Source organism: Vipera ursinii (assembly GCF_947247035.1).
Source record: "Vipera ursinii genome assembly, chromosome: 8".
NCBI classification, from domain to species: domain Eukaryota; kingdom Metazoa; phylum Chordata; class Lepidosauria; order Squamata; family Viperidae; genus Vipera; species Vipera ursinii.
In genome coordinates this window covers 13,096,672-13,109,486 of record NC_139519.1, presented here as the reverse complement: position 1 = coordinate 13,109,486, position 12,815 = coordinate 13,096,672, and the positions used below count along the sequence as shown (strand labels likewise).

At 44.8% G+C, this 12,815-nt stretch overlaps 1 protein-coding gene across 1 annotated transcript; it reads right to left on the bottom strand.

The window, feature by feature from the left end:
- Positions 1-1,903: 1,903 nt before the first annotated feature.
- Positions 1,904-11,065, bottom strand: PLPP5 (phospholipid phosphatase 5). The gene is made up of 7 exons (XM_083368414.1): positions 10,910-11,065; positions 9,557-9,665; positions 8,317-8,407; positions 7,685-7,748; positions 6,565-6,689; positions 3,962-4,132; positions 1,904-2,906 (listed from the first exon to the last, which is right to left on the bottom strand). Exons 1-7 carry the CDS (start codon positions 10,984-10,986, stop codon positions 2,737-2,739), a joined length of 807 nt encoding a protein of 268 aa, XP_083224540.1. The 5' UTR covers positions 10,987-11,065; the 3' UTR covers positions 1,904-2,736.
- Positions 11,066-12,815: the final 1,750 nt, after the last annotated feature.

Sequence of the window (12,815 nt, the reverse complement as noted above, 5' to 3'; positions counted from 1 at the left end):
CAACATAATCTTGGCTGGTTAGTTGTGGAACACACCTGTGATTTCATGGATGTACGTGTGTTGGGCCCGGCAATTGTTGCATTACTTGTTTTGTCACAAAGTGGTCACTTGCTTTTTGCATACCGCACATTTACAAAACGTTGGCAGCCTCCACAACTGTCCCTTCTTTTCAAGAAAGCCTTGACCAAGGAAGCAGCAAGCGGCAGGTTTACAAGTGGGATGCGATCACACTACATTCTGTTCACTTTGTGTATTCTTATTCTGTGCCAGAGACTTAGTTGTTCTCCTCGTTGTGTTTGCACTGTCATTGCATCATTGAATTTTCCAGCCTCTTGTGCTATACTTGTGGATGAACAGAATGCCATTTGACATGACCAAATTCTCAATTGGAGTATCAATAGGAACAGTCAAGCAGTTGGAAGTTAACGCACTTTGTAAAATATTACCTTTTAAAAAAAAAGTTATTTAACTTTTTTCCAGTAGCTGTCTGCCTTTGGTGAATTTATTGATCTTTGCAAAGGAGAACCTCAACAGACTGTTAGGCCTCTTTTATCTGTCATTCTAATTAGCAGAGTTGCTAAATATTAGGATTGACTTCTTATACAGTAATCTTAGTCATCTCAAGTGGTTTCATCTTGTTAAGGCAGTAAGATCGTCATCCATAGATTGGCTGTTCATTGGTTGTTCAAATGAGATTTAAGGATGTGTAGGATTAATCTCACAATGCAACCACAGATACCATAAAAAATACCCGAGTGCTGTTATGCTGCACAAATGTGGCTATTCTGTAAAGTTTTGCAATTGTTATACCTATCTATGGTAGAAAAACGTTTCACCCTAGACTGTGTCTACTAGCATTCTGCTGCATGGTATAAATAGTATATAAAAAAACCAAGAATCATAATTTATGATCTTAGAATGGCAATATCCCATGAAAACATCTGCCTAAGATTCAAAACAAAGTACGTGGGTAAGGACATGGGTAAACTGAACTTTGGGTCTTTTTCCAGCTAAGGAAATACCTTTGAAAAATGGGAGTGTCGTTACAGTAGGATAAATGCACAAAACCGCAAGCTGAGAACGAGTAGAGAGACAAAGAGGTAACCAATTAGTTCTCAGCTATAAAACATTCCACCACAATCAGCGGAATGGATTGTGGTGAGAGTGTCGGTGGGAACTTAGTAGACTTTTTTAAAAATGCTTCCTTTAGGAAAGCTCTTACCTATTTATCTTTAACCAGGAGTGGGAAATGGTTAAAGACGCTGAGCTGGTCAGCTGGAGAGCTGACAATTCAGGTTCTAGACCTGAGCTCCGTGCAACAGCTCCCCAGCTCCTGACCACCTAGCAGTTCAAAAGCATGCAAATGCAAGTAGATTAATAGGTACCACTTTGGTGGGAAGGTAACAGCGTTCTGTGCATCTTTGGCATATAGCCATGCTGGCCACGTGACGGCGGAAATTGTCTTTGGACAACTGGCTCCCTCAACCAAGAAACGGAGACACTGTACCCTAGAGCAGTGGTAGGCAACCTTGGCTCTTTTATGACTCGTGGACTTCAACTCCCAATATTCCTAAGCCAGCTATGACAGGGAAATCCTTTACTTTTAGTGGTTTAGGAACAGCAATGGTGCGAAGCCATAGTTTGTAACTCATTCAAAATCCCGCTAAAAGAAGCAAAGCTAAAAATGGACGTGTGTAATGGCTAATGTATTTTGAGCCATCATGCTGTTTGGAATCGGTATCGACTTGCACTGCTGAGAATCAGGCTTTTTGCAGAGCAATGCAATGGCAGAGGATGCGAAACTAAAAATATTGCCATAAATATATAGAAAAAGTATGCACCAGCCTTGAGTGAACTGCAAGAAGGGTGGGACACTGCAAAACAAATAATTATGCAATTAATATTAGTTTCCTAGATTTAATTTTGACTCCTTAAATATTACACCGCAGTGGCAAATGTTGGAGACACCAGATTCCTTTGTAATTATTATTAAGAGGTAGCAGGAAAAAAAAGACAACGCATGGGTCTGGATTGAGGGCATCTACCTTTACACCTGTTTCAATGCATGTCAATCTCCTTGGTGAATGGTTGAGCTACTGGTCCATTTAAAAAAAAAGGCTGGGGTTTTGTTGCACAAAAAGACTGAATCCTGAAAGAGTATACTTCATCACCACCATCACCCCATGCTATTATTTTAAAGCACAGTTTCGTGGAGAAAGCTATTCAAATTGTACCCATTTATCTTTGGATGGACAGGAATGGACCTTGGGCATCATGGGAAAAGATGCCTGACCTCTCCTGTGGTACATACGTCAAGACTGTACACTAGCTGAGATCATGTGACATCAGTTTATAGGCATTTAAACTCAAGAACGATGCCTGGCATTACAACGAGGGAATGGACCAAACTCCTTTTCTATTGCAATAGGATGAGGAATGGTTCAATGTTGCCAGAAATGAATTGGCCACCAAAAAATAAAATAAAAAAATCAACCCAAACTGTGCAATTTTTCTGTCCTGGAAAACACTCAAGTCTCTTGGCCACATCTGCGTGATGAAGGGGAAGAGGTAAAGGCCCTGAGTTTCAATCAGGCTGGTATATGTCAAACATTGATGGCTCTTCCCCTACCTCCTCCTCCCGTCTGGCCTTTGAGGAAAGCAGAACATGGATGATTAAGCTCTCTTCTCCCCCCTCGAGTCTGCAAATACAGAGAAAGGAAACCCCTGAGTCCTTCTTCATACATCCAGGTTGAAGCCAGAAACTGTCAGCTTTTGCCTCTCTGGAGAAGATAGCCTGGATCCTTGCTGCAGTGGCTGGTGGCATTTGGGGTCCGTCAGTGGAGGGTAATGCTGTCTGTAGCAGAGATACGCAAAGATGAAACCCATTCCAGAGCCAACCAGCACATCTGAAAAGGAACAAAAGAATACGAGGATCAACATCCAACACATCATCTGGATATCAACCCCAAGTTAAGCTTTGGTAGCCAAGCAATGGTCTTCATTTTGTGCAGGGGCCATGCAACCAAGGAAAGCAGAGCTGGTTGGGATTTTTTTCCCAGTGCTAAGACTGGCTGATTTGGTTTTGAAATTGATTTGTCCTCTTTTAGCGTTTGGGCGGTGTGGTGGCCCAGCTGTTAAGACGCTGGGCTTGTCAGCTGGACAACCGGCAGCCTAAGTTCAACACCCGAGCTCCACGCGACAGGGTGAGCTCCCGCCCTCGCCCCACCTCTTGCCCACCTAGCAGTTCAAAAGCAGGCAAATGTGAGTCGATAAATAAGTACCACTTCGGTGGGAAAGGAACAGAACTCCACGGGGTCATGCTGGCCACCTGTCTTTGGACAGGGCTGGCTCAGTGGCCTTGAAACGGAGATAAGCACTCCCTCCAATAGTTGGCAATGATTAGCAGGATCAAATCCACAGGGAACTCCTTTTAGGGTTTACATGCTACTCCCACCTCAAAACAGTCATAAAATAACAATTTGGGCCATTAAGATTCGCACTGAAATTTGCCATACCATTACAACTGGCGGCGGAAGGGTGGGGAAGGTGGCCCGAGTCGAGTAGGAGTTTTGGCAGACAGGGAAGATTCCACTACCTCCGTTTCTTTCTTTAGACCAGTGTTGTACAAAGTAAGATTCCAAAGCCCTTGGCACCTCCACCAAAGCCCAAAGCTTCAAAAACAGTTTTAGCACATGACAGAAAGGGAAAGTGATTAGATGCCCCACTGGGGAAGAGCCCGGTGACTCTTATTCCATTTGAATTACATAGAAATGCATGGAGTTTCTTTTGTCCATCCGTTCCTTGCCAGGTTCCTGCAATCATGAAACTCAAAAACATGGTCCTCGGCCCAAACATAAGCAGTGTTCCTCTTTGGGCTTTTGACCAATGGGGGCAATGAAACAGACTTGTATGTAGTCGACAAATAATCCTTCCCACACGCAGATACACACTTTTCCCTCACCTTGCCAGTGATGTTTGTAATCGCACGTGCGGGACAAGGCGATGAGCATGGCGACAAAGAGGGGTCCCAAGAAGGCGCAGAGGCGCCAGGATTGGCCTCGACCACCAGGTGCAAAGCAATGCAGCTTCCCTGCAATGTAGAAGGAGCCGAAAGCAAGCCCGGCAAAGGCAACTGGAAAGCAGAAAAGATCCCTATGAGATTCCACAATGCAAATGGCTATCACTATCTGTAGCTAGTAACACAAGGGATCCCAAGGAAGTAATCACCCATCTTTCTCAGAAGAAATGTGGAATAGATACAGTTGTGGGAGAAGGAGTGGCAGAACCTGGGGGCGGAGTTAAAAGGGGGATTAGCCTAGAATCCCTACATAGTCACAAACTAAATCCAGCCTCCCTTGAATTCTGTTGACCCTTATCTAGCTCCTAGCAGGTGCTAACCATTCATTGAGAAGATTCCTATGCATACCCATGATTAGCAATAAATCTGTTTAATTGGACCTTTGTGCCTGAGCTTTCACGCCTGACAACAATGCTGTGAAGAACAACCCTATGCAAAAAAAAGTCACATCCTTTCAGCTACTGCCAGGTGAGGCCATACTGCTCCTCCCAAGCAAGCGAACAAAAACATTAACATACATTAAAAAGAAAATGATGGGAGTTGAACACAGTAATTGAAGGAAATGAGAGATTTATCAATTTTATAGTGGGTAAATTGCAATTAGATCTAATATCTTCTGACCACAATAGATATAGTGCACTGTTCTGCTGTTGAAATAGTTTGCAATTAAGAGGATTTATCAATTCTGTTCTCCAGGGATGACAGATTGGGCAAACCCTTGAATAGGACTGAAGGTTTTAATGTTAGTATTAGAGCACTTAAATGGAATAGAGTGTTTTGTTCTTTTATGCAACTACAGAAGGAAAGGAAAATATCTCCTGAATTAAATACAATTTACTGTCAGATCAGACAAATAAGGACTACAATCATGGTTGTTTTTCAACATTAATGCAATTAAAGAAGGAGAAAACCATACATAGCCCTACCAATGTTGGAACCTGCCCTCCATCCTTGCCCAGCTAGCTTAAATGGAATGTGTGTGTGTGTATACATTATGTGTGTGTGTACATTGTGTATTTGTGTACTGTGTGTATCTCCTTTACTTATAAAGCACTTTGGGTTTGCTTAAAAAAACCCATACACAGTGAAAGATGCCACTGATCATTTTTTAAAAAGCTGAATCTAAAATCAAACAAAAAGTTACTTCTATGAATAATAATAATAAAAAACAGGTAGGAATTGTATGGTCTTTTCCAAGCAAAGAAGCTGAACAGAATTCAGAAAGATTTTCTTTGCCTGCAGCACTTAGACTGCATTCTCAGCAACTGATTCAAATATAGCAAGGATGCTTGGTAAGATGTATATGATACCAAACTGCAGATCTAGCTGAAGAGACAAAACAGAATGTCTTTAATATATGAATGTGCGTTTTTTTTCTGGCAGAAGCAATGAATAAGTTAGGGCTAACTAAAATCCAAGCAGTGAAAATTCTCTCCCTTTTCCACACCATTATAAAGTGAGTAATGGGCAACTTAAAAAAAAATTACTGAGGCTGTTGTATTCCTACAATCAGATGCTCTACTAAGCACATATGCATAATGGAACATTTACAGAGACACAAATCACATGAGAAACACTCATGTGTAGATTGCCTTAGAATCTATAAAAAAAAGGCAAAGGTTCCCCCGCACATGCGTGCTAGTCGTTTCTGACTCTAGGGGCCGGTGCTCATCTCCATTTCAAAGCCGAAGAGCCAGCACTTGTCCAAGGACGTCTCCATGGTCATGTGGCTGGCATGACTAGACGCCAAAGGCGCACGGAACGCTGTTACCTTCCCACCGGAGTGGTCCCTATTTTTCTACTTGCATTTTTACGTGCTTTTGAACTGCTAGGTTGGCAGAAGCTGGGATGAGTAACAGGCGCTCACTCTGTTACGCGGCACTCGGGATTCGACCCGCCAAACTGCCGACCTGATTGACAAGCTCAGCGTCCTAACCCACTGAGCCACCGCGTCCCTATAAATCTATAAATTATAAATCTATAAAGGATGGTTATCTCATAGGACCTGATAACGTTTAAATGAAGCCCAGGGGAAGGAAATACATTCATAACTACTGCAACTTCTCTTCCCTTTTAATATCTGCCTAGGATTTTCTTGGATTCCTAGACCAATTCTGTAAACTAAACTGGAACATTTTTTTTTAAAAAAATGACTTCATACCATATTAGACTGGGGCCTAGTTCATACATTGCGGTAAACACCTTTAAGCAATGTGTTGTGTTTAAAGGTATGTATATGCAAAACTCAGCCATTCTGACTTACATAGTTTTGTGGCTAAATGTGTTGTGTACAGTCAACCAACAGTGCTTTATTCAATGAACTGTGGTCAAGCAAGCCGTGCCTTGGCACAACACATGAACTAGTTCAATATGGTCCCTCAAAACAAAGGTTCTTGGAAGAGCTAATTAAATATCCCCAAACTAGCCCCAATCCTATTGCCAACTCTCTATGGGGAGCTCTCACAGGGGGAAAAAAATGTACTCACAGGAGGAATGTCCACTAGGGAAGCTCTTGCGCCCTTCAATCACTACTAGTGCATCTCCTGTGCACAAGAACTGATGGGTTGCCCGTCCATCTGGAAAGCAGCGGTAGAAGAAATCTGGCCGAGGCCTAGAGGAAGAGAGAAGATGTCGAAGCTGACATATACTTTATCCCCCACCTTGGAACTCCCCCATGGGAGGGGGACAGTTGACCGAAGTGAAGCGTAGGTCAAGGTGGACAAGAAGAGCTGAGGCAAAAGAGCCAGCCCAAATCTCCAACTCTGCTGCAACAGCTGGAGACTCTATTGTGATGTCTGCAAATTGTCTTGTTCCACTCTAATGGCTTCCTACTCAACCAACTTTTATATTCTGAGATTTTCTCTTCTCTTCTCTTGAGAGCTTCAGCTGGCGTAGAGGTGATTCTCCCCAAATATTATCCTTCGCAATAAATTAGTAAGAGGGGATGACTGACTTAAGGTCTCACAGTGAGGTCTATGGATGGTCCAGAGCATTGGTAGCTATCAAGACCACAAAAACAGGTCAGCCAGATATCCCTGTACTCTCCACTTGAAATAATGCTTGCTGGCCTCCTAAAGGGCAAGGAAACTCCACGACATCCCTTTCTCTGTGAGGAAGAAGGGGTACATTTTCTCTATCAGCGGTCCTTTTTAAAAAATGTGACAGAAGTGGGTGGGAATAGGGTTTAGGGTGAGGAGAGGAGAGAAGGTAAATTCATGGGCTGGATAGGAAAGCTCCATAGCTCTAGGTATCCACTGTTACCTTACTTTGGGTCACAGAAAGGAAAAATAAAGGAGCGATGGAACAAAGAATGCTGCTTCTGATCCAAGATGGGATGGAGAGGCCAAGGGAAGTGAAATGATACTTTTCAACATACTCGTTGGACGACCCTTTTGAAAAGAAACGCAAGGGAATATTTCCGCTGTTTCTTATCTACCATTACAGGAAGGGTTCAAACGTTGAAGAGGTAACTCTTTCGTACTGCAACCTGGTTTCTTCCACTTTGTCTCTGGCCCTCTCCCTTTCTCAGAAGATCAACCCTGCCTAGTAGCAGTCAGAGGGGGAAATGGCAGCTCTTCCTCTAGAAATGCCAAAAGGGAACCTTACCTGCCCACGGCCAGCTTCACAGCATTGGTGAAGATACCATTCAGGCCAAATGCCAGGCTAACAGCTGCACCAAAGAAAAACAAAGAAAGCAATTCCAGATTAGATCCCCGTGATGGACAAGGGGAATTGCTGGACAGAGATGCAAGTACGAGCATCTTTAAGGCAATCTAGCTCAATGGGTCTCAACAGTCCATTTGTTTTGTCCAAATTTGGGGTTACCATGAATTAGCTGCTTGGCATGTCCTACCAGCAGGTATGGTAAGAAAACTCTGCAATCACATTTTTTTACTGAAATTTTCTTTTTTCCTTTCCTCTTTCTTTTCTTTCTTACCTTCATTCTTTCTCTTTCCTTTCTCTTTTCCTCTTTCCTACTTTCTTCCCTTCTCCCTTTTTCTCTTTCTTTTTCTCTTTTTCTTTCTTTCTTTCCCATCTCCCTCAAAGAGGGATGGATGCAGATGGAATCCTAGTTTCTTGTTCCCAACATTAAGGTGACAACAAACTTCTCACCCCTTCCCTACTAGGCAGAGAGAACTAATTTGGCATGAAGAACTTGCTGCCTTATTCAGCAATTTAATGGAACCCCCAATTTTCTGCAAATGTCTACACACACACCCCCTCCCCCCCTCGCTCACCTAAGCATGCTTCCCGGGTATCTTCTTTACCAGCCTTCATGAAGAATTTGGCCAGGAAAATCAAGACCAAAGGAGACACAAAGGAAATGAACTGCAACAAGAGGATCAAGATTCAAATCAGTGCTACGCTCATGAAAGCAAAACGAAGCTACAGAAAGGATTAAAAAAAAAGACGTTGGGGATTGCTTCTTAGCTTTAAAGTGGGATTGTGCTACCTTCCACAGAGCAGAGGCTAGATTTAGCTCTTTGGATGCCTGCTGGAGATTATGCAAAAAGAGCAGTGTTCAGAAAAACTGGGTATTTCTGCCAAAAAAAAATGAGAGCAAGCAACGTGCATACATTTGGACCAGTGTTTTTTAAGCTTGGCAACTTTAAGTTGTAAGGACTACAACTCCCAGAATTCAAACTATTCTGGGAGCTGGAGTCCAACTACCGTATGTTAAAGCTGTCAAGTTGAAAAACAACAATTATGACTTACGACACCCAGATGCCCAAAACACATAACATGTGTTGCAAATTTTAGCCTCTCCCACAAACTTTGGTGAGCTCATTTATACCAGGAGTGTCAAACTGCCGGCCCGTGGGCCGGTTGCATCATGCGAAGGCCACGCCCACCCAGCTCTGGCAATGCGAAAAAGTTGCGATACGTCACGTGACGCGGTGAATTTGACACCCGTGATTTATACCATTCAGTTTTCCCTTATTCTGTCCAGAGAATTGTTGCTCTTTTTCTTTACGGTCTGCTTCTGCCTGACCGACCATGGTTTATCCTTTTGCTAGAAACAGAAATGGTTCTGAAAGGGTGTTAAAATCACTTGTCTTGCTCTGAAACAGCCAAGATTTGACCATCTGGAAGAGTGCGGCCACATGTTCTGAAGCAGACAGTGGCAGTCCTTTCAAAGCATGGAAGAGAGGCTTTTAACCGTATCAAAGAAGATTCTATCTTAATATCGTGGTGCTGTGGAATATCGTGGTGTCCCGTAATGTGGGCAGCTCCAGTGTCCACAAACAAATTTCTAACAGTAAAGATGGTTCACAATGGGAAAAATCAACAAGGAAACTGGCAAGTATCCTTTTTGCAGAGTCTCTCTTCAAACAGAGGCAAGTCTGCCATCTGGATGGGGTGCTTTAATTTGAGTTCATTGCCCTAAGCAAAGGTCTGGGCTTAACATAAGCCAAGTTCCGCTTGCCGAGAAAAACGCCACACAAATAAAAGTTGGAAAGTGGACAAAACACTTACAAACATAGATTTGGTGGGCACATGGTCCGACTCTATGTAGGGGTTTTTGTAGAGCCACATTTCTTCAGGCTGTATGACTCGTTGGAAAGGTGGCAGCACTTCAGTGACCCTTAAAGAAAGTAGGATTGGAATTTACAGGATTGCATTGCCATTCCTGTTACAACGTGATCGCACATCCTTGGTACACGGGTGCAATATAGTACCCTGTCCCCCTGTGTTTGTAAACATACGTTTGTCTAGCCCTGGGCTGTAACAAACTATCATTCTAATTCTATGCAATACAGCACAGCCCGCCATCCCTGTTTAGCTACCTTTAAACCTTAACCCACCTCCCCAGGGCAAAAATAAAAACTCATAATAATCAAGTTTATAATCTAAAAGACAGCATGCAAAGAAAAGGGAGAATGATGGTTCTTATGACCAGGCAGAATAAACCACAATTTGTCTCTCCCTCTCCCTGTTCAAATCCAACTGGATCTCTTTGGGATATCTCTCTCTCTCTCTCTCTCTCTCTCTCTCTCTCTCTCTCTCTCTCTCTCTCTCTCTCTCTCTCTCTCTCTCTCTCTCTCTCTCTCTCTCTCTCTCTCTCTCTCTCTCTATATATATATATATATATATATATATATATATATATATCTATATCTATATCTCTATCTCTATCTCTATCTCTATCGAAAGGTGGTTATCAGCTGTCTTTGATGGAGATTGGAATGTTTCTTCCAGGCATTTCCTGAAGGTCTTTGGCTTATCCAATCATTGTATCGACTGTGACTGTATGTCCCTGAGGTTAGTTGCAAAACACCACAGGCTACCTACTTCTAAGGGCCACGTTAGCAATATAAAACCCTCTGCTGGTGGGAATTCTGGAACTGAAGGGTCTTAACATCTGGTAGGCTTTTGGCCAGAAGCTGCCCCCCCCCGTCCTCCCCTCATCTCCCCCCCCGCCGCCTCTTGGCAGGCTGTAAAAGAACAGGCCAGCATCTCTCCCCAGCCTACGTTATCTCCCGCGGGATGCCCAGCCTGACGCACAGCGCGAGATGCCACCCAACATCGCAGGTGCGTCCTTCTTCGGAGGCCGTTGCAATCCGGCTCTAGGCCAATTCCTAGCAACGCCGCCGCCAGCCCCCCACCCCCACCCCCGCGGCCGGAAAGCCACGTAACTTCTTTGCAAGTCTCCGGGTTGGGGAGGTTTGGAGAGAGGCCGAAGGCTGCCCACCCCGGCATTCCGGTTAAGGCGTGGGACTGGGACCCGTGCCCACGAAGAGGAAGAGAAACGCCCCTTCCCCTTGCGACCCCCCCCCTCCCCTCCCCTCCCTCCGGAGACCAAGGCCCTCCCAACTCCTCGGCACTCACAAGAAGAGACCCAGCAGCAACGCGCGCACCCCCACTTCCAGCAGCAGGGCCGGCCCCGCCCGCGGGACCGGCCGCATCCTTCACTCAGGCTGCGGCGGCGGCGAGCGCTCTGGCTCGCTTTCCCGGGGAGGAAAGAGAGGCGGAGCCTCGGCTCGCCTTTTCTCTCTCCACCCTCCCTCTTCCACCCCACCCACCCCCACCCCACCCCACCCCCACTTCCAGGGGCGGGCAGCGGAGTCAAAGCGAAGTGAGTCACGCCGGCTGAAGCGGGAGAGGCGGAGCGCAGGAGGCGCTCTTGGGGCGCTCCGTGCAATGACCTGGTTTTGGGCGGAGGGCGGAGAAGGGGAGGAGAGGTGCGGAACTGTAAGCCCAAAGATGCTTTTTTGGTTTTTGTTTTAGGAGGCAACTGGACTTTCTTGTTTTTCTTTGAAGACGTTTGGCTTCTCATCCAAGCAGCTTCCTCGGCTCTGACTGGACGGGGTATGTGTGTGTGTGGGGGGGGGTGGAATGGAAGGATTTATACTCCTTGCAGACAGCTGTTCGTTTGCGTTCTTTTAAAGATAAAGGTTCCCCGCACGTGTGTGCTAGTCGTTTCCGACTCTAGGGGCTGGTGCTCATCTCTGTTTCAAAGCTGAAGAGCCAGTGCTTGTCCGAGGACGTCTCCATGGTCATGTGGCCGGCATGACTAGACACCAAAGGTGCACGGAACGCTGTTACCTTCCCACCGTGGTGGTCCCTATTTTTCTACTTGCATTTTTATATACTTTCGAACTGCTAGGTTGGCAGAAGCTGGGACGAGGAACAGGCGCTCACTATGCTACGTGGCACTCGGGATTCGACCCGCCAAACTGCCGACCATCTGATCAACAATCAGCGTCCTAACCCGCTGAGCCACCGCGTCCCTTTGCATTCTTTTAGCGAGTGGTTAATATACCTGGAGGCTTATCTGATAGGTAGCATTAGCAACTAGTGGTGGGATTCATCAGTTCGCATGAGCTCGGCAGAACCGGTAGCCTTTTTTTTTTTTTTTTTGTTGCCCAGGCCCAGAATGGACTTCCGGAAGCAACATCCATACTGAGAACTGGTTGTCCACATATTTGAATCCCACCACTGTTAGCGACTCTCTCAAATAATAATAATAATAATAATAATAATAATAATAATAATAATAATAATAATAATAATAATAAGTTGGAAGGGACCATCTGTCTGCAAGGAATATAAATCCTCCTATTCCTCACCACCCAGTCAGAGCTGAAGAAGCTGCTTGGTTGAGAAGCTAAACATCTTCAAAGAAAAGCAAGAAAGTCCAGTTCCCTCCTGAAAAAGCTGTTTGGGATGATAACTATGACCCGGATGCCTCTCCATAGGCGGTCCGGAACTGTAAGTGATCTGGGGAGCTGAGTGTTGATAAAAGAGGATATTTATAGCTCTGGGTTGAAATGAGGGCTCCTTGGTCCTCTCTGGGCTTGGTGGTTTTCTTGAAGCATTTCATTACTATTACCTTTCTCATGCAAGGCGATCAAACCGGTCAGTCCTAGGGGAGATCAACCCTGACTGCTCTTTAGAAGGTCAGATCCTGAAGCTAAAACTCAAATACTTTGGCCACCTAATGAGAAGGAAGGACTCACTGGAGAAGAGCCTAATGCTGGGAAAGATTGAGGGCAATAGAAGAAGGGGACGACAGAGAATGAGGTGGCTGGATGGAGTCACTGAAGCAGTAGGCGTGAGCTTAAATGGACTCCAGAAGATGGTAGAGGACAGGAAGGCCTGGAGGAACATTGTCCATAGGGTCGCGATGGGTCGGACATGACTTCATAGCTAACAACAACACCTTTCTCATTTTTCCTATTACCTATTTTTCCTTAGCTTCTTAGGACAAAATCTTTGTTGTCTGTATCTTACG

Excerpts from the sequence above, each read along its gene's own strand:
- PLPP5 (XM_083368414.1), bottom strand. The coding sequence starts at position 10,986 with ATGCGGCCGGTCCCGCGGGCGGGGCCGGCCCTGCTGCTGGAAGTGGGG. Across the intron at positions 8,408-9,556 it reads TGCCCACCAAATCTATGTTT|TTCATTTCCTTTGTGTCTCC; the intron begins GTAAGTGTTTTG and ends CTCTTGTTGCAG. Across the intron at positions 6,690-7,684 it reads GTGAAGCTGGCCGTGGGCAG|GCCTCGGCCAGATTTCTTCT; the intron begins GTAAGGTTCCCT and ends CTCTTCCTCTAG.